The sequence below is a fragment of the Thamnophis sirtalis genome, unplaced genomic scaffold (assembly GCF_051295495.1).
Source record: "Thamnophis sirtalis isolate CommonGarterSnake01/CBP01778 unplaced genomic scaffold, rThaSir2_p1.2 scaffold_12, whole genome shotgun sequence".
NCBI classification, from domain to species: domain Eukaryota; kingdom Metazoa; phylum Chordata; class Lepidosauria; order Squamata; family Natricidae; genus Thamnophis; species Thamnophis sirtalis.
The window spans coordinates 58348684-58376181 of NW_028261392.1; the positions used below are offsets into that span (position 1 = coordinate 58348684).

General features: G+C 43.3%; 1 protein-coding gene across 2 annotated transcripts in view; it reads right to left on the minus strand.

Moving 5' to 3' along the window:
- Positions 1-12464: 12464 nt before the first annotated feature.
- Positions 12465-27498, minus strand: part of ASTN1 (astrotactin 1) — a 289142-nt gene continuing 274108 nt past the window's right edge. Inside the window, exons 21-24 of one of the 2 annotated variants that reach the window (XM_087726796.1) lie at positions 26576-26676; positions 22210-22393; positions 17353-17531; positions 12465-13279 (exon numbers count right to left, since the gene is read on the minus strand). In XM_087726796.1, coding sequence (XP_087582922.1) covers positions 13224-13279; positions 17353-17531; positions 22210-22393; positions 26576-26676 — 520 coding nt within the window. In that variant the 3' untranslated portion in view covers positions 12465-13223. Of the gene's footprint in view, positions 13280-16305; positions 17532-22209; positions 22394-26575; positions 26677-27498 lie in introns of those variants that run through there. The other variant, XM_087726795.1, reaches the window with a different exon arrangement.

Here is a 27498-nt window from a genome sequence, read left to right on the forward strand (position 1 = left end):
GAAAACTTTCTGAATGATCACTACTGATAGGCCTTTCCTCATCATTAGGCATATTTGATCAGACGTGTCGAGCACATTTAGTATTTACTGTGTGGTGCAGAATTACAATAGGGTAGTTCTTGTGGGTTTTTTTTTAAAAGAGGTTTTGAATTATAGTATAAAAATGTATAAAATCTGCACCAAAATTTATCATGCATCCCTTGAGTCTGACACCTTAATTGCCTCATTTTAGTCTTCTTCATCTGGGAATGATGACATTTGTACAGATAATGGGGTAATTTCGTCTCTTTCTGGCCCAGCTACAATTTTTAAAGTTTGAATGCTAAATTAACCCAAGTATGACACTTTAAAAGCTCGCAGGAATACTATTTGGTTAGTATGGTTTAATGGGCTCAAGGAGCTGAACATACGGTGATGTTCGCTATATGGAAAGTTCTGTGTGACTTGCAACCATTTATCTGGGTTGGTTCCACCACAAAACCGCGGTAGACAAAAGCGCGGTCGACGAAAGCGCGTATGTGACGTCATCACAGCGCGACGAAAAAGATCGAAAAATGTAAAAATAAAGCGAAAACCTTACCCTAACCCCCCCAAACCTAACCCTTAACCTAACCCTAAACCTAACCCTAAACCTAACCCTTAACCTAATGAAAAACCTAACGCTAACCGTTAACCTAACGCTAAACGTAACACTAACGCTCTAAACCTAACCCTAACCCTTAACCTAACCCTAACCCTAACCCTAACCCTAACCCTAACCCTTACCTTTATGTGAATCGGCTTGCTGTAATTTAATTTTTATTTCAATTTTTCGATCTTTTTCGTCGCGCTGTGATGACGTCACATACGCGCTTTTGTCGACCGCGCTTTTGTGGAACGCGGTTTTGACGGGTCACGATCTGGGTTCACAAGGAATTGCAACGGTTGCCTTCTCCAAGCAAAGTACAGTTGGAAACTCTAGCAGAGAGAGAGAGAAAGCACTTGACGCACTACTTCTGCAGTCAATGATAATTTTCTTAAAATACCAAATTATGTCTTCTCTTATTTGACCCAGCGATTTCTAATCTGCATGTAAGTAGAAACAGATGTTTAAAATGTGATTGCACTGTTGGGTAATCTGGAATAAGTTCTACTGCCTGGATTTGTGTTCATTAATATGTATTTAAATCAATGCGTATGTGAAGGGGAAATCATTTTAAGGAGACAGAAGCATCGACGTCTAACCCAGAAAAATCCATAGATCCTCTAGAATTATGGAAGCATGTCACTGTTAGTAGTATGTGCACCAGGCGTCAGCCACCACAGCACACGTTTTTGATTGGGAAAGTTCCAACCACTCTCTACAAATCAGACTTTCTTTTAAAAAAATAAGTTTTTCAGATAAAAAAAATGTAAAGAGGTATATCTTTATTTATTGGTTATGTATGGATGAAGCATGTATATTTAGGAACCCGTGTATTAGATTGGTACTTTCTCCAGAGGGTGAAGAGAGATTGAATAGGATGGTGATTTCCACAGCAGCACAATCCCTTTTATTCACTTTTGTGTTCCATTTGAAATGATGCTACGAGGAACAAGATTTTCCCTTTATCACCAGCACTATGGAGAGAAAGACAGTGTTGGGGGGGAGGGAATCCAGAGAAAGGCTTAATCTCCTCTCCCCTATGAATGCTGTTTGCCAGGCCATTCTAGAGTAGGGGTGTCAAACTCGATTTCATTGAGGGCCCCATCAGGGTTGTGTTTGACCTCGGGGTGGGGTGGGGGGCAGGGGGGCATGGCCAGCTCAATGTCACTCATGTCGGGGTTCCCTATGGTGGCACCCCCAGTGAAAATGGGCTTCTGAGCTCCATTTTCGGCTATGATGGCCTCCTGCAACCCTCAAAAACAGACCTCAAGAGGCTCCCGAGCTCCATTTTCACTAGCAGAGGCACCACAGGCCGGTGCCTCTCTGTTTCCAGGGTGGCCCCACAGGCCAGATTTAAGCACCGCATGGGCCAAATCTGGCCTGCGGGCCTTGTTTGACACCCCTGTTCTACAGGATGCAGTAGTCATCCAAAGTGGTCTTTTAGGAAATATTAGGGGCTGTTCAGTAAGGAAAAGTGCAAAGTTCATCTTGGTTAAGCATTACCCTAGTTTAACCCAGAGACATTTTAAGGATTGGTCATAAGAAATTGGTCATTTTCTGGTATTTGGGGCAAGATGTAATCTGTTCTCCTAACTGCTGTGTCTTTGACACCTCAGTCACATCCTATGACACTGCCTGAATTTCTGAAGTTCAGCTCCAAGTCCTATCAAATCAGTGGTGGGTTTCAAAAATTGTTGGAACCTACTCTGTGGGTGTGGCCTCCTTTGTGGGAGTGGCTTGCCACCCATGTGACCGGATGGGAGTGGCTTGCCGCCCATGTGACCGGATATGAAATTATGAATTAGTACTTAGGTCGGTCCAAGTAGCTATTCAGAAACTCTGGCATTGAAGCATGCAAGTCTTAAAGCTGTCAAGTTACAAGATCCTTGCCAGTGGTGGGTTTCAAAAATTTTTGGAACCTCTTCTCTAGGTGTGGCCTGCTTTCCGGGTCCACTGGTGGAACCTCTTCTAATCGGTTCGGTAGATTTGATGAACCGGTTCTATCGAACTAGTGCGAACCAGTAGGAACCCACCTCTGTATCAGATGTTACAGATAACCCAGATTGGCAGCCTTTCACCCACTGACTGGATGGCTTTTCTTACTGCTTTAAAATAGCATTAAACTAGCTAATTATCTCAAATTAGGTGCTGCAGAATTAGTTTTATTTCTGGGAATAGAACATTGAGGACAAAGATTTATTACATTCTTGCACTAGAGCTGATTGAAAAAATCAGTTGAGGAAACGTTATTTTAGTGAATTGCTCGTTTTTACGGTATGACAATACGGGATTGCCTTTAGCAACATAGCACATAACGTCCCCTTTTAGAAGGACAGCTTTATTCACAGTCGAGGCTGCTGCTATTTTTTTGTTTTTGTTTTGTATTTGATAATTATTTTTTATAAAAATCTATAAAATTAAATAATCTACTGACCCATCTGTGTCTTACTCCATCTTGTTACCTTTGATGTGAAACGAACAGCCAATTCCAAGGGGAAAAAAAATCCATATCAGCACGAGTTCTCTAGGACAGTAGTTTGCCAAAAAAATATTTTATACACATCAATGTGATGTCCCTGAAATTAAATATAAGCCTGCTGTGTTGCAGACTTACCTTTGCTAGTGAAATAAATAATTCAGTGGCTGACTTACACTTCAGTCCTTGGAATTAACATATGGAAGTTTTTTGAGATCCAACCTAGAAAAGTTTCACATAGGCAGATAAATTTCTTCCCAAGAGGAACCAAGGAAGAAAAGGTTCCACCACAAAACCGCGGTGGACTAAAGCGCGCTCGACGAAAGCGTGTACTTGACGTCATCACAGCACGACGAAAACATCGCGCTGTGAGCGGTAAATTTAAAATTAAAGCGAAAACCTTACCCTACCCCCCCAAACCTAACCCTAAACCTAACCCTAAACCTAACCCTTAACCTAACCCTAAACCTAACCCTTAACCTAACGCTAAACCTAACGCTAACCCTTAACCTAACCCTAAACCTAACCCTAACGCGTAACGTAACCCTAAACCTAACCCTAACCCTAAACTTAACCCTTACCTTTATGTGAATCGGCTTGCTTTAATTTTATTTTAATTTTAAGTTAATTTATTTTTAATTTTTTTCGTCGCGCTGCTGATGACATCACGTACGCGCTTTCGTCGGGCGCGCTTTAGTGGACCGCGGTTTTGACGGGTCACGGGAAGAAAAGCCCAAAATGATATTGAAGAGAGAGCTGCCTTAAATAGTTCCCCCCCCCAAAATGAAATATTCATTTACTATACAATGGCCATACTGGTCTCGTGCCTCATTGCACATACTATTATACAGGTTATAATATATATTTTCTGATTTTCACTTTAATATTTAATAACAAAGAGTTTTACTGGAAATGGTGCAGTAATAAATGGCTGTCAGAGACTGAGGCCTAATGTTACACTTGCTATCAAGAGGAATTAGCCCGAATCCCTTCTCTAGTCATGTTTTTACAATTGGCCTTGTGAAATAATAGGAATGTCTTTCTAAAGTGCACACTTATTGTACAATGAACTATGCCAATGATGGCTAAACTTTTTGCCATCACGTGTCAAATGTATGGGGAGTGCATGGGCATGGCCACACCCATAATGCTATGCGCACAACCCCCATGTGCATGTGCCACCATCACCCACACGCACGTGCGGACAGCCCCCACCGTCCCCCTGGTTTTGGCCTGCGATGGACTTGTTTTAGCCCTCCCCAGGCTCCAGAGGCTTTCTAGAAGCCTGGGGAGGGCAAAAATGACCTCCCCCGCCCCCTGGAGGCCCTCCCGAGGCTCTTCACTTGTCTCCCAGACTGCGCTGGGGGTGAGCTGAGCAGCCTGTTCTTGGAAGTGGCGGTTGTGGCCGATGGGCTTGGCTTTGGGCTCTCGCTCGGTCTGCCCCGGAGGAAGATAATGGCCATTTTGGGGGACCCAATGCCTCCCACTCACACCCACAGTGCCTCCCGCTACCTGCCACCTTCGGAGGCAACAGAGGCAACCACTCCTCTTGGGGCGGGGCAGCCATGCTTGCATGGTCCTGGCTCGAAGCCTCATAACCCCCCCCCCCAACTGGCCTGCGAGGGCGCCTTTAGGCTTGTGGCTTTCTCGGCACCGCTGCAAACCAGGCAGGGATGGCACCCACTGCGGCACCCACTGCCCCCCACCTTTGGAGGCAAGTGCTCCTCTCAGTGGGGTGAGCGCTTGCCTTCAAAGGTGGCGGGGAGTGGTGGGCGCTGCTGTTGTGCGCAGAAGGTTCTGGGCATCAGGGGGTGCTGTCCCTGCCCAGTTTGCAGTGGTGCTGAAAAAGCCACAAGCCTAAAGATGCCCTTGCTCCTGCGTGCAAGCCAGGATCTCCTCACCCCCTTGGCTGTGAGCCGCAGGGCGCCGACTGCCCCAACGGAGCCTCTTGACCCGCTCTTCCAAAAGCCAGGTGGGGCACAATGGGAAAACATGGCCACCACCACTAGGGGCAAAGGGAAGTGCCCCCACAAGCCAAGGATGCGCTGGCTGCAAATCACCTGCCCGTTTTCAAGCCAGCCCACCTCCTCTCTCCCTGCACAGGCTCTCTGGTCTCTGCCAGAAAGACTGGCTTCTTTCCCACCTTCCTGCTATGTCTGTCTGCACCCAGAGGTAACTGGGGGTTGCTCTTGCCCCTTGGGCAACAGTTCCACCTACCCCCTCCTCAAGCCCTGCAAAGAAGCCCACTCCTCCCGCTAGAACCACCCAAGGAAGGAGGGAGAGAGCCCGGCTCTGGCAAGATGCCTCTCCCTGAACTAGAAGAAGCAGTTAAGGGGCAGAGACTGTGATGCTCCCCGGCGTGAGTGAAAAAATAAAGCTCCTTTTCGCAGGTGGTGTGTGGTGGAGTTTAAGGCTAACCCAGAAGGGGTGGTGGCCTGGTGCTTGCTACTTCTTCTGGTTCGGCAAGAGGCAGTCTCTTTCCTTGGGTGGATCTGGCAGGAGAAGCGAGCTTCCTTGCCATTCTTGAGGGGAGGAAGTGGAGTTGTTGCCCTTGTACAGCATGCCCTCTCTCCCACCCAACTTGGAGATTACCAATTTCTTGAACTAATATCACTCTATAAAGCCTTAGTAAAACCACACCTAGAATACTGCACCCAGTTTTGGTCATCACATTGTAAAAAAAGATGTTGAGACTCTAGAAAGAGTGCAGAGAAGAGCAACAAAGATGATTAGGGGACTGGAGGCTAAACATGATGAACAGTTGCAGGAATTTGGCATGTCTAGTCTAGTGAAGCAAATGACCAGAGGAGATATGGTAGCAGTATTCTAATATTTGAGGGGCTGCCACAGAGAGGATGGGGGGAGGGTGTCAACCTATTTTCCAAAGTACCTGAAGTCCAAACAGGGAATAATGGATGGAAACTGAAAAAGTAGAGATTCAAGCTAGAAATAAGGAGAAATTTTCTGACAGTGAGAGCAATCAACCAGAGGAACAGCTTCAGAAGTTGTTGGAGCTTCATCACTGAAAGCTTCCAAGAGGAGACTGGACTGCCATCTGTCAGAAATGGTGTAGGGTCTCCTACTTGGGTGGGTGGGGGCGTTAGCAATAGCAATACCAGTTAGACTTATATACCGCTTCATAGGGCTTTCAGCCCTCTCTAAGCGGTTTACAGAGTCAGCATATCGCCCCCACAGTCTGGGTTCTCATTTCATCCACCTCGGAAGGATGGAAGGCTGAGTCAACCTTGAGCCGGTGAGATTAGAACCGCTGAACTGCAGATAACAGTCAGCTGAAGTTGCCTGCAGTACTGCACCCTAACCACTGCGCCACCTCGGCCCCTGGACTGGATGATCTACAAAGTCCCTTCCAACTCTGTTAATATCTGTTTAATTACAAGCTGGAGGATACTAACTTGCAGTAGTACCTTACAATTCTGATAAAGTCAGTGCTATAAGCTATAGCCCAGTGTTTCCATTAAAATTGTAGATGGCACCTATATTGTTAGGTGTGTTTAGTCTTAATACTTAGTAGTAATTCAGACCTAAAAGACCTGAAATTGAGATTTTCCTTTCTCTTACCTATCAGTTGTAATTCAGATGTGTCCTTGCGTTCTTGTGTTGGCTGTACCAGAGATGGTATTCAGCCAGCTCTCTCCTGTTCGGGTGAACTGGTAGAAGTGGCTGCAGGAGGCTCCACCTTCCCGCCCAGAGGTGGGTTCCTACCAGTTCTCACCAGTTTGGTAGAACCGGTTCGTCAAATCTACTGAACCGGTTAGAAGAGGTTCCACCAGAAAGCAGGCCACACCCACAGAAGAGGTTCCAAAAGTTTTTGAAACCCACCACTGACACACACACACACACACACACACACACACACACACACACACACAGACTCACACAGAGAGAGAAAGAGAAAGAAAGGAAGGAAGAAAGAAATAAAAAAGAAAGAAAGAAAGAAAAAGTGAGAGATGAAAGAAAAAAAGGAAAAAGGGACAGAGAGACTAAAGGAAGGAAAGAGAGAGCGAGAGAGAGAAAGAACACATGGCTGGCAAGCCACTCCCACCAGGTCACATGGTCGGCAAGCCACTCCCACAAAGGAGGCCACGCCCACAGAGTAGGTTCAAAAATTTTTTTGAAACCCACCACTGTTCCCACCCCAACGTAATGTGCGAGCACTGTGCATGCACAGAAGGCAGTGTGTATGCGTAGACACGGCATGTGTGCTCACATTTGTGAACTGGTAGGGAAGGTAAGTGAATCCCACCGCTGGGTTGTACATAAATAATAGAGGAGACTGCTTGATGCCTAGCTATTTCAAGGATCATAGCATATCATGATAATCTAATCTTGCTAGTTGTATTTCTGAAAGCATCACATTGCAAACGTATTTAAGTATCCTATGTAGTCAGGTTCACCATTCTGGAGTCTTCACCAAAGCTGAAAGATATCTGTACCTGATTCTCATAATGGTAATCTGTGCGGGCATTTCATGCCCTTGCATTGGCATCGTCCCAATGTTCTAGAGCTTAGATGTTCTTTGATCCTAGGAGTGTTCTCTTCTGTGTAAAGACATTATCACTGTTTATCGCAGTCCCTTCAGCTCACCCCCCACGGCAGTTCTCATAACATTGCCGAGGGAAAAAAGTAGCTTGATCAGAGAAGCTGCGTGTTCTGAAGGACTGTACACTGAGCTGTGAAAAATAATATCTCCAAAAACTTATTACAAGGTGTGTGTCTGGAGAGCTGCTGATAGCCCGCTGAGAAGGAAGAGCTGATTGCTTTCTCCTGAGCATGCAGAAGTTACAAAATATAAAGCAGTTCGCTTTCAAGGAGGCAGCTCACAGAGTTTGAACTAACAGAAGTTTGGCGGGGGAGTTGAAGGGGAAGTTCTTCAACCATTTCCCCCCCCCCTTATATCAGTAGCTGGTATTGGCTAAGATAAAAACCTATGAAATACAACAAGAATGAAGAGAAGCCTTCTTTGGAGCTATAACAAGAAAAGGTGAAGATGAATGGAGAAGAATCTGAAATTGTAATGTTTCCTGCCTGAAAACGTGACATATCTTTGCAGCAAATGCTAAATTATAGCAGTTTTTAAGAAAGTGTTCAAGGATGAAGCAGCAAGTGACCACTGCTGTTGATAAGCTTAAAGCTTATAAGGTTGAAGGAGGCCCTGGACAGTTGAAGACAGACAAATAGAGGATCAAGCTCAACACATGGCAGTAAGATCCAGAAGCAAGAGATGTAGAAGATACTAGATAACCCATGCCCTGTTGGGTCATTGTTTCAGAGATATTTACTTTCCTAAACAAAGAAACAGAATGACCATCCATGGGCATAAAACAGTACAAACAGAAGAAACTTACAGATTCTGCTGGCTTTTCCTTTTCAGTTTCCTTGTAGGAAGTTGACTGGAAGTATCAGAAATCCTTTCTTCCTTCCCTTCCCTTCCCCCCCGCCCTCCTTTCCTGTTTTTTTGAACAATTCCAACAATCTCACATTGAATGACATTATTATGGTGTATAGCAATAGCAATAGCAGTTAGACTTATATACCGCTTCATAGGGCTTTCAGCCCTCTCTAAGCGGTTTACAGAGTCAGCATATCGCCCCCAACAACAATCCGGGTCCTCATTTTACCCACCTCGGAAGGATGGAAGGCTGAGTCAACCTTGAGCCGGTGAGATTTGAACCGCCGAACTGCAGATAACAGTCAGCTGAAGTGGCCTGCAGTACTGCACCCTAACCACTGCACCACCTCGGCTCTTTTTATACCCATTTTCAATTCTACATTGGATCCATGAAGTAAATGTGAATAAATTTGACTTGCTGGTTGCGGCCTGGCATTCAGTGTGTGATGTAATGATGGTTTTGCCCTTGAATAATCACAGGAGGATTCCATCCATTCCTCAATGGTAAGGAGCTCCTTGGCACCCAAAGGGCATCATTTGGAAGAAGTCATTTTATTGTCTGATGTTCTTTCTGAACTAATTTGATTGATTGATTGATTGATTGATTGATTGATTGCATTTCTATGCCGCCCTATTCCCAGAGGGACTCGGGGCGGCTCACAAACCAAAATAAGGGGGGGGGGAATACAAACAAGAGGGAAAACAACGGACAAACAACTACAACAATTTAAAAACACTCAACAACCACACAATTCGAGCGGCGGCGGGGAACTCGTCAGCCCCAGGCCTGTCGGAACAGCCAGGTTTTAAGGGCTTTGCGGAAAGCCCGAAGGGTGGTGAGGGTCCGAATCTCCACGGGGAGCTTGTAATAGGTTCTTCACTGATATATAAACTGAGGCGTCCATTAGGTAGAGGTTGCAAATTGCCTATCTTGACCTTTCATTCAGCAGAAATGGGCAGTTCTCACCTCAGAATTTAGAATCCCTGTCAGTTGTACACTGAGTTGTAGGAAGCTATTAGAGGCAGTTTAAAAATAGGATCATCTGATCTCTTGAGGGCTTGGGCAGCACTGATTTTTCTGAACTCTGTTGGCCAAAGGAAGGGCCAATCTACATTCAGAATATTGTCGTTTTAACCATTTCATTGCATCCGACCCTTGGTGACTTTATAGGCAAGCGTTCTCCATGCTACCTTGCCAAGACAGCTTCTTTCAATTGTTGGATGTTCAGCCTTGTCACAGATCTGATGTTATCAAGCCAGCGTGTTCTTTTCTTGCTGCTTCTTTTTATTCTACGAATTATTCCTAGCATTATTGCTTTCTCCAATGAATTTACACACATGACATGGCCGAAGTAAATCAGACGTTCAGAATAGGCGTGACCCGACAAAAGCGCGAATGTCATAAGCGCGCCGACAAAACCACGGCGCTAAAACCGTGATGTCAAAAGCGCATCGACAACAGCGCGACGACAGAAGCGCGATTTAAGTTAAGGTAAGGTTTAGGGTTAGGTTTAGGTTTAGGGTTAGGTTTAGGGTTAGGTTTAGGGTTAGGTTACAGCGCGCTTCTGTCGGCGCGCTTCAGGGCTCATTCGTCGCTCATTCGTCGCACGGTTTTGTCGGCGCGGTTTTGTCACCGCGGTTTAGTCAGGCACGCTTTTGTCGTTCGCGCATTTGTGGTGGAACCCGGAATAGGAAGCAGTGAAAATGAAACAGAATGGGCAAAAGCTAAGGTATAGTGGCTAATGTATTTGGCTGATACCAGAAATATCCAGTTTATACTCCATCTGTAGCCACAAGAGGAGGATGGAGCACTATGTATGTGCTTTGAGTACTTGAACAAAGAATGTGCGTGTTTGTGTGCCAGAGAAAGAGAACATAAAGCAATAAAAGTTCCAAGACTTTTCTTCATGCACCTTTGTTCTTTGTTGTTGCTTCTTTAAAAGCCACATTATGACTCAATTGCTTGTTGCTGAGTGGGGAGGGAGTAAGGTAGGGGGGAAATGCTACTGGTTCGGACCAGTTCTTCTGAACTGGTAGTAAAAAATGCTACCAGTTCGAGCCAACCAGTATTTCCGATGATCAGCTGTGACGCACAATTTATATTAACTAGCAAGCAGAATTTCCTGCTTTCCAGCTAATCTAAATTGTGTGGCACAGCGGATCCTCCCCCTTGCTGTTCTACTTACCTTTGTAGGTGCGTTTCATAGCCCACCCTTCTGGATGTCATCACATCAGCTTTTGATGCTCTGTACGTGTTCAATCTACAAGTATTAAAGGACTCGAAGCAAAACAAAAAAGCAAGTTTTTGAGACTTACTAATATATATTTTTCTCTTTCTGTTGCTAGATAGAAGTATACTGTAAATGATACTCCGAAAAATAATTATAATAATGCCAACTAGATTTTGAAAATGTCAGGGAGATGGAGATATATGCCTTATTACAACAAGAGGGCAGCATCAATTTCAGAGAGAAACTCACAGCCCTGGGGTCAGATGGTGTTCTCATCTGTCCACCCAGTCCATGGAAGAGACAGGAATAGCACACAAAGTGCTTTGCAAATTATATTGATAGAAGAGACTTGGTGGTTTGAATGATAAGAATTGCAATAGCAGTTAGACTTATATACCACTTTATATGGCTTTCAGCCCTCTCTAAGCGGTTTACAGAGTCAGCATATCGCCCCCCCCCCCCCCCCCCCCCCAGTCTGGGTCCTCATTTCACCCACCTCGGAAGGATAGAAGACTGAGTCAACCTTGAGCCGGTGAGATTAGAACCGCTGAACTGCAGATAACAGTCAGGTGAAGTTGCCTGCAGTACTGCACCCTAACCACTGTGCCATCTCGGATGGGGGAATTACTGGCAACAGATGGGTAGCACATCGGGTTAAAGACTGTATTTGGCCAAAGCAGGGCGAGATGGAGTGGAGGCCAATTTAAACTGGATCTAGTAAGGAATGGAAATGGAAATTCTGAAGGACCTCAGATAAACACTTGTGTGTTGAAGAAAATGAGACTGTTGCTAAAATGGAGCTTCTTAAACCACTAATAATAATAATAATAACAACCCAGAAAATACATTGGTTCATTAAGAACAAAGTCTTCATTGTCTATATAATGATCCTCAGAGTTCAGGAAATAAGATGTACTTGACATCAGTACAGAATGGAAAATAAGTATAACAGATATGATTCCACTGCCTGAAATGTAATAGTTAAGGATATTATTTGTTCAAAAGGAACAGAAGCAAGGGAAAGGGAGAAAATTGCACTATGGCTTAAAACTATCTAATCACGCTCAGAAAATGAAGATTAATTAACTTTGCAATGCTGCAAAGCATTCAGCATTAAAGTCACTTTAGGAACAAATAAAAGCAACACGGTGGTGCCTCCAATTAAAGAGGTGATGCAGATGCTTTCCAAAATGTATTTCAAGAGGTATAGTAATTTAAACACTGACGATTGTTACAATTCAGTCTGTGTCAAGCAGGATCTTTTCAGCATTTTCTGACATTTAGATAAGAAATTTATCTTTTAAAGGAGATCAGTTATCCTTGATTTGATGCTAATCAATAGGGAAGATGTGAGAAGGTGAAATAACACTAACTTTGGGGGAAAGTGACCAAAATTCTTGATTTTGAGGGAAGCCAGGTTTAAGCACAAACATTTAATTCAGAGTTTGAAAAAGTAGATTTCAGTAATGCTGGCGTATAGTATACCATTGAAAAATCAGGGTAATATAATTCAGCTCAAAATGTTTTAGAAGTGGAGAATTATTTCAAACTGCTGAATGCACCTTTGTTCCTAATAACTGATCTGTATAAAAATGTGAAGATGTGTCTCTGCAAACTGAGATGAGGTTGCAGAGTTTGAAAGCAAAAATAACGACAATTTTGGGAGGGTATGGAGATGACATCAATTGAGGTTAAAAATAAACAGACGTTGTAATTCCTCAATCTCACAAATTACTAACAGTGCCATTTAATATTCAGTTAGATGTTCAGTTCATCTGAATTTTACAGGGTGTAACAATGACTGTTTTGAAATCTTTTTAAGAATAACAATAACACTGCTGCTTCAAAACACTTCTGCCAACTGCAATCTTTACAGAAGAGTAGCAAAACCTTTGAGTTAGAATTCAAGCATCAAAAAAGTGAGAATCATACTGAATTTGGGGAAGGCATGAAATCGATCATATTAACCGCACAACAAGTAAAAGATAACTAGGCTAATACACAGTATAAAATCTTGAAAGGATAATAGGAAAAGTTCAATTTGATTCCATTCTTTCATCCTAAAATAATTAAAAATATAGCCAAATGAAGGGCTTTTAAAACTGGCTCAATAACAAAACAATCCTATGAACTTCTACATTTGTAGGTATCCTAAAAATCCTCTTTTATTTCACAACACAGTAAATATAAGTACATTAATAGTTGGAACAAAAATCTTCTTGTCCAAAAGTTTCAAGAATCAGGAAGATTCCTGAAATTCTCTTAAGATACTCAATGAGTTTAGGTAGCTTTTGCTTTCTTCTTTTACACATGGTCCATGGCCCAAGTTAAGGTATATGATTCCAATGAATAGTACCATATCCAGGCTACTAAAGCTCACATCTGTTAATTGGAAAAATATAGTTTGAGATATCAGTGGTCCTTTCTTAGTCCTTTTTCCTCAGGCAGAGAGAAGGCAAAGTTAGATCAAGGATCCCTTGTTCATAGGATGATTGAGCATAATTGCTTTGACTTGGAGCAATCTGAAGCAAGTTGCATTATTAAAAAACAAAGAACAAAACTATCACCCAGGGTACAATGAAGCAAAACTGTGAAAGAACATGACTGATTTTCTTTTTGTTTTAGTTAAAAATACTGTCAGATTCTTATTAAATAAAACGCAGATCTTTTTAAGGATATTCTGACTTCAACATTGTTGTGCGTTACAAATCTAATGGTGCCTGCAACGAGTGTGCTTTTGCACCTATGTGTGCAAAGTATGTATAAAAATGAGGGTAATATTCCACTAATTCAAACATAAAGTCTGCATGTAGAAATGAAGAATTTTGCAGGAAGGAAACCCTAAACTGAGATGCGAGACAAATTAAGAGGAAACTGTTCTTCAACGTAGCCAAATGGCTATAGCATTTTTGGGAGTCAGGATTTGGAAGGTAAATGGGGGGGAAAAAACCACTAGCAAAAAGAACAATACGAGACATTGGAAGGAGAGACATTCTTCTATTTCAAGGAGTTCCACGTGTGCTTGAATCCAAAAATTGGGTTGCCATGTTTAATGGTTTATTTGCTTGTTTGCTTTCCCAACTCAGTGCTCTCCAGATGCATTGGCCTATGAATCTTCCTGACACTAATGAAATTAAGCAAAAAGCATCTGCACCATCTAACCACACCCACCCCTTTCTCCCTCTACAATCATTAGAATGTGGTAGTCATCAGAAAGGTAGCAATTTTAAATATGTTTCATTGACTAAGGCTTTTTTAAGGGTGTGAAAATCTCTAGTTGAAAATATTCAACAGAAATAAGCAATTTATTGTCATATTTCAGGGCATTCAGCTGGAGACCCATTACCAAAACTGTTGGCATATAAAAAGTGAATACCGTAAGGGCTAAAAATGTTTCCATTCCCCTTTGCTTATTTTTGAGCTAGCAGTGTAATACAAAGAGTGTATCTACCATCTTTGTTAGATTGCAGGCAATCTATGTTCCATTTGCATTCAGAATGGCAGTAAATAAGGGATTATCCTGTGACAATTTCTAGTGATTAGTCTCTCAGCATTACTTTCCATAAGAGGAAACCAACATCTCCTCCTAAGCACGGATGTTGCTACCTCACTAATCCTATATTCAGAGCCAAATTAGACAAGGAGGGCTGTGCATGCTTGAAACTGGTCATGAAGCCATACTTTAGATCTCGTGCAAGTACAACATCTATTTACTATTCATTAAATCATCCTGGCATTTTTAGACCTCTGCATGGGCTGGAAAAAAAATCCCATACTTTAGGGAGTCTACTTTTAGAACTTTTCTTCATGATTGGATAGTTTTTAATGAAGAGCAACTATGGGTAGTCACAACCATGAATGGGTGTACAGCAAGGTAGTAAGGAAGCGGTTCTCAATTTCAGCAACTTTTAAGATATTTAGCATCCTCGGAATTCTGGGAGTTGAAGTCCCCACATCTTAAAGTCCCTGAGTTGGAGGAACATTGCAATAGGGAATAATAAATGCAGCCTTTTTTTCTGCTGAAACATTGCTTCTAACTCCAGAGTCCTTTAGTACACTAATTATTTTAAGGTGGCAGGCTGAACCAAGGTAGGCCTCAAGCCTGAACCAAACTAGGGTTTCATGATATTAAGCTTCAACTGTTCACATAGAAATTGCAAGGTTTGCTTTTAGGACATAGTGCAGTTAGACACGGGTTAGAAGGAAGTCTGCACATGAAATATGCTGAAGCGAAGCATCTATTTTAGCCCATCTGCTGGCTTGGCTGTTAATCTGTTTGGTAGACACATATTGTTAGTTCCTCAAAATGCGAGCTATGCATATCCATTAGCTGACCCATGTATTATGACATACTGTAGACATACTTTCTGTAACTCAAGGGCAAATCTTGAGGGGTGTTTCCAAAACTAACAGATGGCTTTAGCTGAAAGCGATAAACTATATAAGGAAGTTTCTGAATTTCACTCAATGTTCAGGCCATTTATTCTGAACCTGCGCAAATAAACTTTCCTTCTCTGAAGAGCTGGCATCAGAGTGTCCTGTCATTTTCTACAACAATTTAACAAGGAAGACTTTTAAAATGCACATTTTTTCAGACCATGCTCTGCAATATAGTCTAAGGTAGACTCTTTATATTTTAGAAGTATATTCAGATATTTGTAATGTGAAAGTATCCTTAGGATAGGCAAATATTGATGGTCAGAACATACGTATATGCACATAATTACTAAGTTTCCAAATATTTTAAAAGAAGCATTAGATTGTGATGGAATGAGAGGAAGCCAAAGCCTTTTGCAATAAAGCCGCCAATTGTTTGAGGTTCCCTCATTCCTATTGGAACTGTAACAAGCAAGAGTATGTTGCGTTTTTCAGGAGCTGAAAGCTTCCGTAATTAGAGCTCTCACCTTTGGGGGTTTCTTTTGTTACCACTGGCAAATAAAAATTGCTGAGCTGAATTTAGTCAGGCCTCATCTTATTGATTCTAGCTATGTTCCTGAAGATCATTATTACCTGGCGCAGATAAAAGATTTCTCTAGCTCAGTTTCCCTGAGAAGTTCTCGGCTCAGAATATTTGCAGAGTACGTACAAGGCAACAAGAAATCCCAGAACTGGCCAAGTAGGTTTCTAGAATAACTGGAGTTAATTCTGCTGGACACTGCCTGGCTCTAAGATTTCCTGTCATCATCTCCTTTGTGGGCATGTTCGACAAAGGCCAACTGTTTGGATGGCAGAGACACCTGTTTCAAATGACTCTTGAAGAGGTGAAAGAGACACTTGACTTTAGCAGCCAAACATAGGTGAAGCTCTTCGGCAAATCACAGACCCTCAAAGCCAACTGTTTTCTGGCTCAGCAGCTGGAAGGAAGTTCACCATGTATTCATACATTTGGAAATTATAAATCTAAATATATATCCTGGTAACTAAATGCTGAGTGTACAGAAAGTGACCGAAGCTGCATAATCCAGATGGCAAAGCCTTGTTCCAAATGTAGCAACCCTATTAGATGAACTGCGTCTTAATTTCTTCTCTTTCTACCTCTACAAACATGGATGCGCTTTTCTTCCCCACTTAATGTTATTACACTATTTGCAATCAAGTCTTAATAACGGCTGGTGTAGACTGAACGGGTTGAGATACTCTTAAATTTTTATTTTAAATTTACATCTAATAGCTCCCAATATAAATGATTTGGTTCCCCTATCAAACAACTTCAACTTCTGCACTTTCTTTTATTTGCATTCCCTAATGGCAAAATTGAGTTTTGATGCTACGGTTTTAGTATTTGTTTTGTCTGAAGCATTTGAAGCTATGGAAGCCCCTAAATTAGATTGTGGTCTCGGCCATTTGGCATCTTTGAAATCTTTCATTAAATTGTAACGTGTCTCAGTGATGCATACCCAAATGGGAACTGCGAGAAGAGATGCTCTGGCTAACCTAGGAAGAAATTCAAAAGTGCAATAACAAAGGAATGATGGCTATAAAAGGAATTGAGGCAGACATCACGTAAAGGAACTTTCCCGTGGAAGATATTTAGTTAATTCATTCTATGTATTTTATCCTTTCCTTTAAACATGCTTGCGTTCTTCTTCCTGTTGCTGATTGTTTAGAATTTTGTAGGCTTTGGTTATTCTGTTCTATTCCATGTGCATCTCTGTGTGTGTGTCCTTGTATCAGTGGCGTTACTTGTGTGGAACAGGCTGTTGTTCTAGGAATGGTTTTTTTGGTGGATCACACATATGCAGTAATATCTCCCCACACAAAACTAAGGAATATCTTGACAAAATGAACAGAGCAATTCCCTCATTCCAAAGATAGCATCTCCCATAGACACACTAGGCATCACTTCACTTGGAAACACGGGAAAAGCTTCGTACCATGTGAAATCAACTAAGTCAACAGAAACAACATTCTCTCGCTCTCTAAGCAGCACTACCATTAGAGATCTATCTGGTGTGTTGAATATCCATGTAAAAACCCCCCAACAACCTGCTTCTATAAACTCCCTGTCTTCCCAATTCTGAGGAAGTTCTTTTGATGTCTTTCTGCGAGCCTGCTCAGTTGTCTTTGTCTCCATAGTCATTGTAAAGAACAGTCAGCATCTGCTCCTCGCATGTTTTCTTCAGGTCACGGCTCAGCTCCAGCCAATTGAATCCATATGGCTTGATCTCACTGTAGCGGCAGGACAGGAATCTGAGCGTTGTGCGGTGAAGACTGATTTTGGGCTCTTGTAAAAGGCTGTGGCACCAGCCACTTAGATCCCCAAGCTGGGAAAGGATAAGACCAGCTTTTCTGCAGAAAGAAACAACGGAAGGGTAGTGGGTTTGCATATAGCATGGCGGACAGCAATAAATTATAATGAGAATCATGCATACGAAATGAGGCACCCCAAGATCTCACGGGGTCGGCCTCCTCCGGGTTCCGTCTACCAGCCAATGCCATCTGGCTACCACCCGGGGGAGGGCCTTCTCTGTAGCAGCTCCGGCCCTTTGGAATGAACTCCCCGCGGAGATCCGGACCCTCACCTCTCTCCAGGCCTTCCGGAAAGCCGTCAAAACCTGGCTGTGCCGGCAGGCCTGGGATTGATGAGTTCCCCTCCCCTCTCGACTGGTATGGCTGTATGACTCTTGTGTATTTTAATTACGTGTATTGTGTTTATGTCCCCTTTCCCCCCTGAGTTGTTCGCCGCCCTGAGTCCCTCCTGGAGAAGGGCGGCATACAAATAAACCAAATACAATACAATACAATACAAAACTTCTTTCTTGAACTCTGGCTCTTCATCAATATTTATGCAGAAGCTGCACTGAACTACACAAAGGTGCTAGAAGGTAGGCAAGATAGACAGATAACCATCTAGTGGTTGATAGTGAGACCATAGATTGGTAAAAGGGGCAGAGCACCCAGGGAGTGACCAGGGGGGCTTTTGCCCAGGTTCGCCTGGTGCACCAGTTGCGGCCCTACCTGGACCGGGAGGCACTTCGAATGGTCACTCATGCCCTCGTCACCTCTAGGCTCGATTACTGTAATGCGCTTTACATGGGGCTGCCCTTGAAAAGTGTTCGGAGACTACAGTTAGTCCAGAACACAGCTGCGCGAGCGATTTTGGGCGTACCTAGATACACCCATATTACACCTATCCTCCGCGAGCTGCACTGATTTCCGATCGGTCTCCGCACACACTTCAAGGTGCTGGTCATCACCTTTAAAGCCCTACATGGCCTAGGATCTGGATATCTGGGAGACCGCCTCCTGCCACATACCTCCCAACGGCCGATAAGAACTCACAGACTGGGCCTTCTCCGGGTGCCGTTGACCGGACAATGCCGGCTGGCGGCTCCTCGGAGGAGGGCCTTCTCTGTGGCTGCTCCGACCCTGTGGAACGACTTACCTGATCCGGACCCTCCCCACTGTCTCAGCCTTCCGAAAAGCCACTAAAACCTGGCTATTCCGGCAGGCCTGGGGCTGTTGACTTCATGAATGAGGTCCAGCCCCACCCAGATTGAGTGTATGGTGTGTTGTTTTAAATTGTTTCTTTTTAAATTGTTTCTTTATTTTAACTTCTTATATTAACTTGTTTCTGTAAGCCGCCCGGAGTCCTACGGGATTGGGCGGCATATAAATTTATTAAAAGTTAAAGTTAAAAGTTAAAGAGTGAAGTACTGCCCTGAAATATATTTTGTAGGATAGCTAAGGGCAGCTTTTCCTGTACTTGGTGATATCAGTCAGGAAAAGGAATTTCTGATGAGAAGATAGCCAACGAATTTTACAGAGTTGCATGCTAGAGTTGCAAGAAGAGTGGCATAGCATAGCACATTTCAGAGGCACATCCAGGGGCAGCATGATTTATGCCAATATTGTTCCCTCCCAATTCTGGAGAAAGCATAACAAATTGGCTATGTGCATGAGCCATATATGTAGAGCTCTTTGCTCCATTTGAATTTAAAATAAGGGTGGAGATCAATTTCCATCTGAAACAAAATCTAATTTACCCTAGATTGTTGGAAGAGTAACAGACAGGGAAATTCCACAACAATCACCTTTTTTATTTTTTTTTGCAAAAAATGACGAGAAGAGATATACAATTTCAGATCCTTATCTGCTCACTAAGTTTGACCCGGAGAGAATTTAATTCTGTTTGAGGTTTTATTTTCTGCAACATAAACACTGAGTTCTTTTGTGTCACAACCATTCAATTCACTGAAGCAATACAAAAACCTGTGAACATGCTTGATCAGAGGCAAAAGTAGAATGGGTAACTCTCTTATGAACGTGATTTCCTCTTGCAGCAAATTTGGGGTGGGAGGGAATGTTTGTCTCCAGCTGGAGGAGACATGCATTAGTATGAAAGAGAAAAAAAAATGTAAAAAGTGGAGCAATGATCCACCCTCCTGGTTAAGCAAGAATTTGCAAATGATAGAACTTGGCATTCACATCACCTGGCTAGAAGTAGAGGCTCCATCACCTGATTTCTTTCACGCTCTACATGGGGCTGCCCCTGAAAAGTGTTCAGAGACTACAACTGGTCCAGAATGCAGCCGCGTGAGCGATATCGGGTGTACCGAGATACACCCATGTTACACCTATCCTCCGCGAGCTGCACTGGCTCCCTATCGGTCTCCGAACGCGCTTCAAGGTGCTGGTTATCACCTTTAAAGCCCTACATGGCCTAGGACCCGGATATCTGCGAGACCGTCTTCTGCACACACCTCCCAACGGCCGATAAGATCACACAGGATGGGCCTCCTCCGGGTGCTGTCGACCAGACAATGCCGTCTGGCGACTCCTCGCAGGAGGGCCTTCTCTGTAGTTGCTCTGACCCTATGGAACGACCTACCCCCAGAGATCCGGACCCTTCCCACTCTCTCGGCCTTCCGAAAGGCTACTAAGACCTGGCTATTCTGGCAGGCCTGTGGTTGTTGACCTCATGAATGAGGTCCAGCCCCGCCTAGATTGAGTGCACGATGTGTTTTTTTAAATCTGCTTTTCTCCTTTATTTTTAATTTTTATCCTTTTTAGAGTTGTATTTCTGTAAGCCGCCCGGAGTCCTTCGGGATTGGACAGCATATAAGTTCATTAAATTTGAATTTGAATTTCTAAGTTTTATTATGATTCTTTAGACACTATGAGAGCTGGAAAATAATTCCTTTTGAATGGTCCTAGTTGCTCTCCGTGTCATGACCATTTGACTCATAGTTAGGCAGCCTGAGGTGGTTCCACCACAATACCGCGAAGCCCTTATCCGCAGAGACATAAGCGCGAGTGCTAATCCACGCTGTCCGAATCGCTAAAGCAAATGCGACCATACCACGCTGACATAAGGGCGGAGGGCAAATCCGCGCCTTCCGAAGCACTCAGCCTAACCTAACCCTAACCCTAAACCTAACACTAACCCGCCGCACTGTTTTAAAGCGCCCTTCTGTCGCTGCACTGTTGTCACGGCAGTGATGATGCGCAGTGATGATGTCGCGGCTTTAGCGATGCGGTTTTATCACCGCTATTTTGACGAGCGCGGTTTTGTCGTGTCACGGCCTGAGGTCATAGGGCTGCTGGGGGCCATACCCCTGCAGCATCTTGGCAGTGTTATGGAAATGGTGTCCTCATTTCTGTAATGCTCTGAATGAGCCAAGTCTCATTAGAGTGGCACATGAGATCAACATAAATCTGAATGCATCGACTTTGACAATAGTCTAACTACTGTGTTGGTTATTACCTTTAAAGCCCTACATGGTTTAGGGCCAGCATACCTGCGAGATCGCCTACTGCCACATACCTCCCAACGGCCGGTGAGATCCCACAGGGTGGGCCTCCTTCAGATGCCGTCAGCCAGACAATGACGGCTGGCGGCTCCCCGGAGGAGAGCCTTCTCTGTGGCTGTTCCGACCCTTTGGAATGAGCTACCCCCAGAGATCCGGACCTTACCCACTCTCATGGCCTTCAGAAAAGCGGTTAAAACTTGGCTATTCTGGCAGGCCTAGGGCTGTAGACCTCAGTGTTGAGGTACAGCTCCCATTCAGAATGAATGTATGTGTGGTGATTTTAAGCCTGTTTTTTTAATTTTTACTATTTCTTTTCTCTTTTTGCTGTAAGCTGCGCCCGGAGTCCTTCGGGATTGGGCGGCCTATAAATCGTATTATTTCATTCATTTCATTTCATTTTATTTGTCTTGTATGCCGCCCACTCCCGGAGGACTCCGGGCGGCTCACAACAGACAAGGGAAAGGGGATAAATAGACAAGACAACACTTTAAAAAAGGCGCAACATTCACAATTTCCATGGGGCTGGGTGTTTCACAAGCCCCCCGGCCTGCTGGAGCAGCCAGGACTTGGTGGCCTTGCGGAAGGCCAGGAGGGTAGTAAGGGTCCGGATCTCCACGGGGAGGTCATTCCAGAGGGCTGGAGCTGCAACAGAGAAGGCCCTCCCCCGGGGAGTCGCCAGCCGACATTGGCTGGCAGATGGAATCCGGAGGAGACCTAACCTGTGAGATCTTATCGGTCTGAGGGAGGTAATCGGCAGGAGGCGGTCTCTCAGGTACCCAGGTCCGATGCCATGTAGGGCTATTACTTATTTATTTATTAATTAATTAATAAATAATACTTTTTCAAGACTTTTAACTAATTTTAATTTTTTGCCTCCTCTTAATTTATTTTTTAAAGTTTTATAGACAGTATATTGCTTTATATATAGCAATAGCAATAGCAGTTAGACTTATATACCGCTTCATAGGGCTTTCAGCCCTCTCTAAGCGGTTTACAGAGTCAGCATATCGCCCCCTACAACAGTCCGGGTCCTCATATCAATATTTTATTGTACACCACCCAAATCCTTCTTTGAGGAAGATGGATATTACAGAAATGTGAAAAACAATCAAACGAATAAATAAGATTACAATAGCAATTTCAGAAATATGAGAAAGGAAGGAAAGGAAAGGGAAGGGGAGGGGAGGGGAGGGAGGGAGGAAGATGCATCTTACCGAGGTCCCAGTTCATCCTCACAGCGCCAAGTGAACTCCCCAAAGCTTTCATAGTGCTGATTGTAGTGATAGAGGACCCGATGTAGACTTGGGGAGCCCAAATCCAGCAAGGTATTATAAGCTGTTTGTTGCTCTTTTCCACTCGTGTAGCCATTAAAGAGGTTGTAGATCTTATCAGCTATTTCTGGATTGGGGGGAAAAAGAATGGATAAATTATGGCTGTATAAGGCTTCTGTACATGGTTCTGGTTAATAAATGATAAGCTTTCTCTAACACCTTCGAATGAGGCTAGTCACTTTGTCTATTCATGCAAGGTGAAGAGAGAACCTTCACCTTGATTAGTTACATTGGGTTTATTAGCTGCATTACAACCCAATTTAATAACTTAATGAACCAATATAAATAGTGGTAAGCTGAACATTAGATGAACTTTCAAACTTCTCTCAGCCAAACTAGGAGAATTATTTTTTTTCAGAGCCTAAGTACAATGGATGGATAATCAGTTTTCAGCCTACGTGTTCACAAGGCATCTGCTTCATCAAAACATTTTGGGTGCTAATATATCCAATTGCTGATCCTAAGGTTCAGAGAGGAGACTTCTAGAGTTGCACTGAGATAAAATTAAGAGATAGCAATAGTTAGACTTATATACCGCTTCATAGGGCTTTCAGCCCTCTCTAAGCGGTTTACAGAGTCAGCATATTGCCCCCAACAACAATCCGGGTCCTCATTTTGCCCACCTCGGAAGGATGGAAGGTTGAGTCAACCCTGAGCCGGTGAGATTTGAACAGCCGAACTGCAGAACTGCAGTCAGCTGAAGTAGCCTGCAGTGCTGCATTTAACCACTGTGCCACCTCGGCTCTTGACAGAATCACAGAATTTAAAAAAAAAATGTGACAGGCTGGGACTAAATGGTCACTGAGAAGGGAAATACAGGTCTTACCAGTAGCACATCAACATGCAGAACTCTACAAGAAAATAACTCATAATTGGAAAAGGACAACAAAGAATATCTTAGACAAATTATTTATTCAGATGTCCTGGCTTCACCATGTTCGTGTTCAGGGATCATATGATCTTTGACATTAAAGACAAACGTGTGAAAAGGATCATGTGTCTTCCACGGAAGAGATCTGAAGTTCTTTCCGGCACTTTCAAGTGTCTAAACCCCATCTTGTGGTTGAGACAAGACTTTTCAAAACTGTTCAGGAAGTAGTCAGGCTCTTCAACCTTCCCAAATTCTGGAACTTATACCATTCATAGGAAATGCTGGGCATTTGGAATTGATTGAAACAAAACATACTCTGCTCTTCAACTTGAAAAGCAAGTAACTTGTCCTCACATTTTTTCCGTGAACCGTCAAAACCACGCTCGACTAAACCGCGCCCGATTAAACCGCGTCGCTGACGTCATCAACAGGGCGACAACAGCCAGCGTGGAGAAAGAAGGGCGTTTTAAATAGCGCTTTGAAAGCAAGCCGATTCAACTTAAGGTAAGGGTTAGCTTTAGGGCTAGGTTTAGGGTTAGGTTAAGAGTTAGGGTTAGGGTTAGGGTTAGGTTAAGGGTTAGGTTTAGAGTTAGGATTAGGTTTAGGGTTAGGTTAAGGGTTAGGTTTAGGGTTAGGTTTAGGATTAGGTTTAGGGGGGTTAGGTTTAGGGGTTAATTTTAGGTTTAGGGTTTACAGCGTGCTTCTGTCTCCGTGCTGTTGTCGCCCTGTTGATGACGTCAGCTACGCGGTTTAGTCGGACATGGTTTAGTCGAGCGCAGTTTTGTGGTGGAACCCATTTTTTCATCTTTCCACCTCCTTCCTCTCACACACTGAGATACCAGGGAGGTTGCCACATAAGGGGATCGTTTTTGAAAAAGTCAACAGCAAGCACTAAGCAGCTCTACTGAGAAGGAAGGCAGTCTAAGGTGGGTAAACTCAAGCTTTTGAGAGAGTTGATTTCAGGCTTCTACGTTTCCCAGACTGCTTTGAATAGTGAAAGACTGAAAGGAAAAAGCATCAGGCTCTCCCTTGATCAAGGAGCTCCTTGATGCTCCTGATGCTCCTGGTTCTACTGTTGTTCCTGATAGTTACTGACTGTTACTGTATGTGCTTAGTATTTGGAGAGAAGGCTGTGTATTGGATGGTGGCTAGTCTGTATGTTAGTTTCCTGTCTACATGGTGAATTGTGAGTTGAGCAACTGTAACTTCAACGTATTGCAAATAGACTGTGTATATACTTCAAGACTGCTTATAGTCTGTTTTGGAGACTATTTATCCTATTTTTGTTATGCAAGTAAAGCTTGTTTTACCTTCGGTGGCGGTGAGTGACTATTCAGCGGCTTATTCCTTACTAACTTCTGTTGAGCAACTCTAGTCTCCTAACAGGGATAGACTTAACACTGCTTAGTGTCTCTTCTGGGCAAATTGGTAAAGATGATAAAGGAAAAACAACTGATGCATCAGCCAACTGAAGAGAACAGAGTGGATTCTGAAAAGGTAAGCCTTGCCTCTGGAGTAAATATCGCAGTTGCTGAGATAAGAGGACCTGTCATTTTCTGGATTACTAACTAGTTAAAAAAAAAAGAGAAAGCAAAAAGTAAAAATAAATGGAAAATTCTCAGTGGAAGAGAGTAAATAAGGAGGACTTCAAAGATCTATGCAGAGATTTGTGTTTTTTCAACTGATCAAGTTTGTGGATGATGCCATCTGCAGAGCTTGGATACGCCTTGCCTTGCCTTCTCCTCCCCTTTCCTCTATCTTCCTTCCTCCCCTCCCCTTCTTTTTGAAAATTCCCCACCAGCTGGTTCAGCTGCTCATAGAATATGCTTATAATTTCTACTTCAGTAATTCGCTGTATTAAAAACACTTGATATCAATTACCATATTGTTTGGACTATAAGACACACCGGTGTATAAGACCCACCAAGATTTCGAAGAGGTAAGTCAGAAAAAAAATTATATAATTTCTACTTCAGTAATTCGCTATATTAAAAACACTTGATATCAATTACCGTATTTTTTGGACTATAAGACACACCGGTGTATAAGACACACCAAGATTTCGAAGAGGTAAGTCAGAAAAAAAAGTCCACCCCAGCCCCCAGGAACACTCTGCAGCTTCAGCAGGGCTCGGGAAGGCAAAAATGCCCCCATTTTTCACTAAAATAGGGGCATTTTTTCCTTCCCCTACCCCTACTGAAGCCTGCAGAGTGCTTCTGGATATGTGTGTGTGGAGGAAGGCAAAAACGGCCTGTTTTTCACAAAAATGGGATGCGGGGGCGGGGCTTCAGGAGGCAAAAATAGCTGTCTTCGGTGTATAAGATACACCAACATTTCCACGCTCTTTTTTTGGGGGGGGAGGTGCGTCTTACACTCTGAAAAATATGGTAATATAAATATATTCATTTCTTCTATTCTTCTTTTAGAGCTGAAAATAAATGGGTATTCCTGCATAATATTAAAACCTTCCCATTGGAGGAAAAGAATTTCCCAAAGGAATGAAATTTCTTCCTATTCAAAGAATTCAATGTGTTCATAATTTTGTTATGTATGTAAGGCTCTATTGCCTTGGGAAATGATCAAAATCACTGCATGTCAGTAGATACAAAAGCAAACATTTTCACAGAATTTTTAAAAAATAATTACATAAGATTCAATATAGCTCTAATATGCGTAGGTGGAAGAATACGCTTGTCACAGAAGAAAAATTTTAAAATAAGCCATTATTCTTCTAAGTGAAAGCTTTTTTGTTTTTGCTTTTATGTTTCCTGTTGTGGCCCAGCAGGAGCTGTTGGAGCTGCCACCAGACTCCGACAACAAGGGGCCCTATGAGTCGGCCCTGGAGGATATGGAGGACCCTGGATAGGGTTCCGACTCCGAGCAGGGCGCAGAGAGGCTGGGTGGCCACCAGGTCAACCAGCCTCTTGGATCAGTGGATCAGTGGGGAGGAGACAAGAGAGAGTGATCCAGAAACCAACAGTGAGTTGTTCCGGGATGCATGCCGTCAAAGGGCTACTCAGTGTCAAGAACAACTACGTAATTACAGGAGGTAATTACACTCAGCTCATGGTCATTAAGCTCCTCTCCAGACTATAAAAGAGACTGCTTGTGCCACGCCCTTCTTGCAGAAGTCAACGCTTGGATTAAAGCGAAACGAATTTGGCAGGCTGGATTGCTGCCAAGGTTTGTCGGACTTGCTGGCAAGGTCCTTATCTGTTTGTTTATTCAGCTTTCAGCCACCGAGAGTCTGGTCTTGTTATTAAAGGACATTCCATTTTGCGCTTGTCTCAGCTTTCATTACTGGACGGAGGAAGAGGGGGTCAGAAAAGTTTCCTATTGATGGAAAGTTGTGCTTTACTTATGAACTCATAAAGTTACCCTGGGCCTTGATATCATCCACGACTGGACAAGGAGTCTTTACGGTCACATCACTTGACCTTGAGCGCCTCCCGGTGTTATCCACACCCCAAAGTGTGAACCTGGAACAAGAACGGATAAGAACAGATGGATATTATAAAGAACCAAACGGGACTGTCATCTAGTATAATGACTTTGGGAATTTGGGAATGACCTTGGGGAACGATGGAGGGCAGGGAGAAGCTACCTAGGAAACAATCAGAAAAGAAAGGCAAGAGTCTCCAGTGGCTTAATGGAGAAAAAAAAAACCATAAAAAGGACTACCCTAATGGATCAAACAGTTAAAAGTAGCAACAGGAATTTCTGTAATTTCAGACGTGCAAGATTCTCTTAACCTTACAATAAAGTAGATTTAGCTCATCTATTCATGTTTCTAGTCTGGTTTACCCAGGAAGCTGACCCCCAGATTCACTTAGAATTAATGCATTTATTTGATGGTATTCAGTGGTGGGATTCAGCCAGTTCACACCCATTCAGGAGAACCGGTTGTTAACTTTCTAAGCAGTTCAGAGAACCGGTTGTTGGAAAAAAATCTTATTTTGTTTTTTTCCACTTTACAGGGCTAATCCTGTAAGGAAGGCAGGAAGGAAACATTCTGGTGTTGTTTCTAGCCTAATCTTTATTGCCCTGCTTATAGAAACTGCCTCTCCAGTTCACCCTTCTTACATTGTAACAGCTAAGGCAAAGCGCCCATCGACGTGCGTGACATTGAGTTGGCCACACCCACCCAGACACATGATCACCAAGCCCCGCCTCCCCAGAGAACAGAGAACTGGTTGTTCAATTATTTGAATCCCACCACTGATGGTATTTCACAAATTATCCTCAATATATGCAGTGTTAAGGTATTTTGCTTCCTTATATTTAATATTTAAACTTATGTT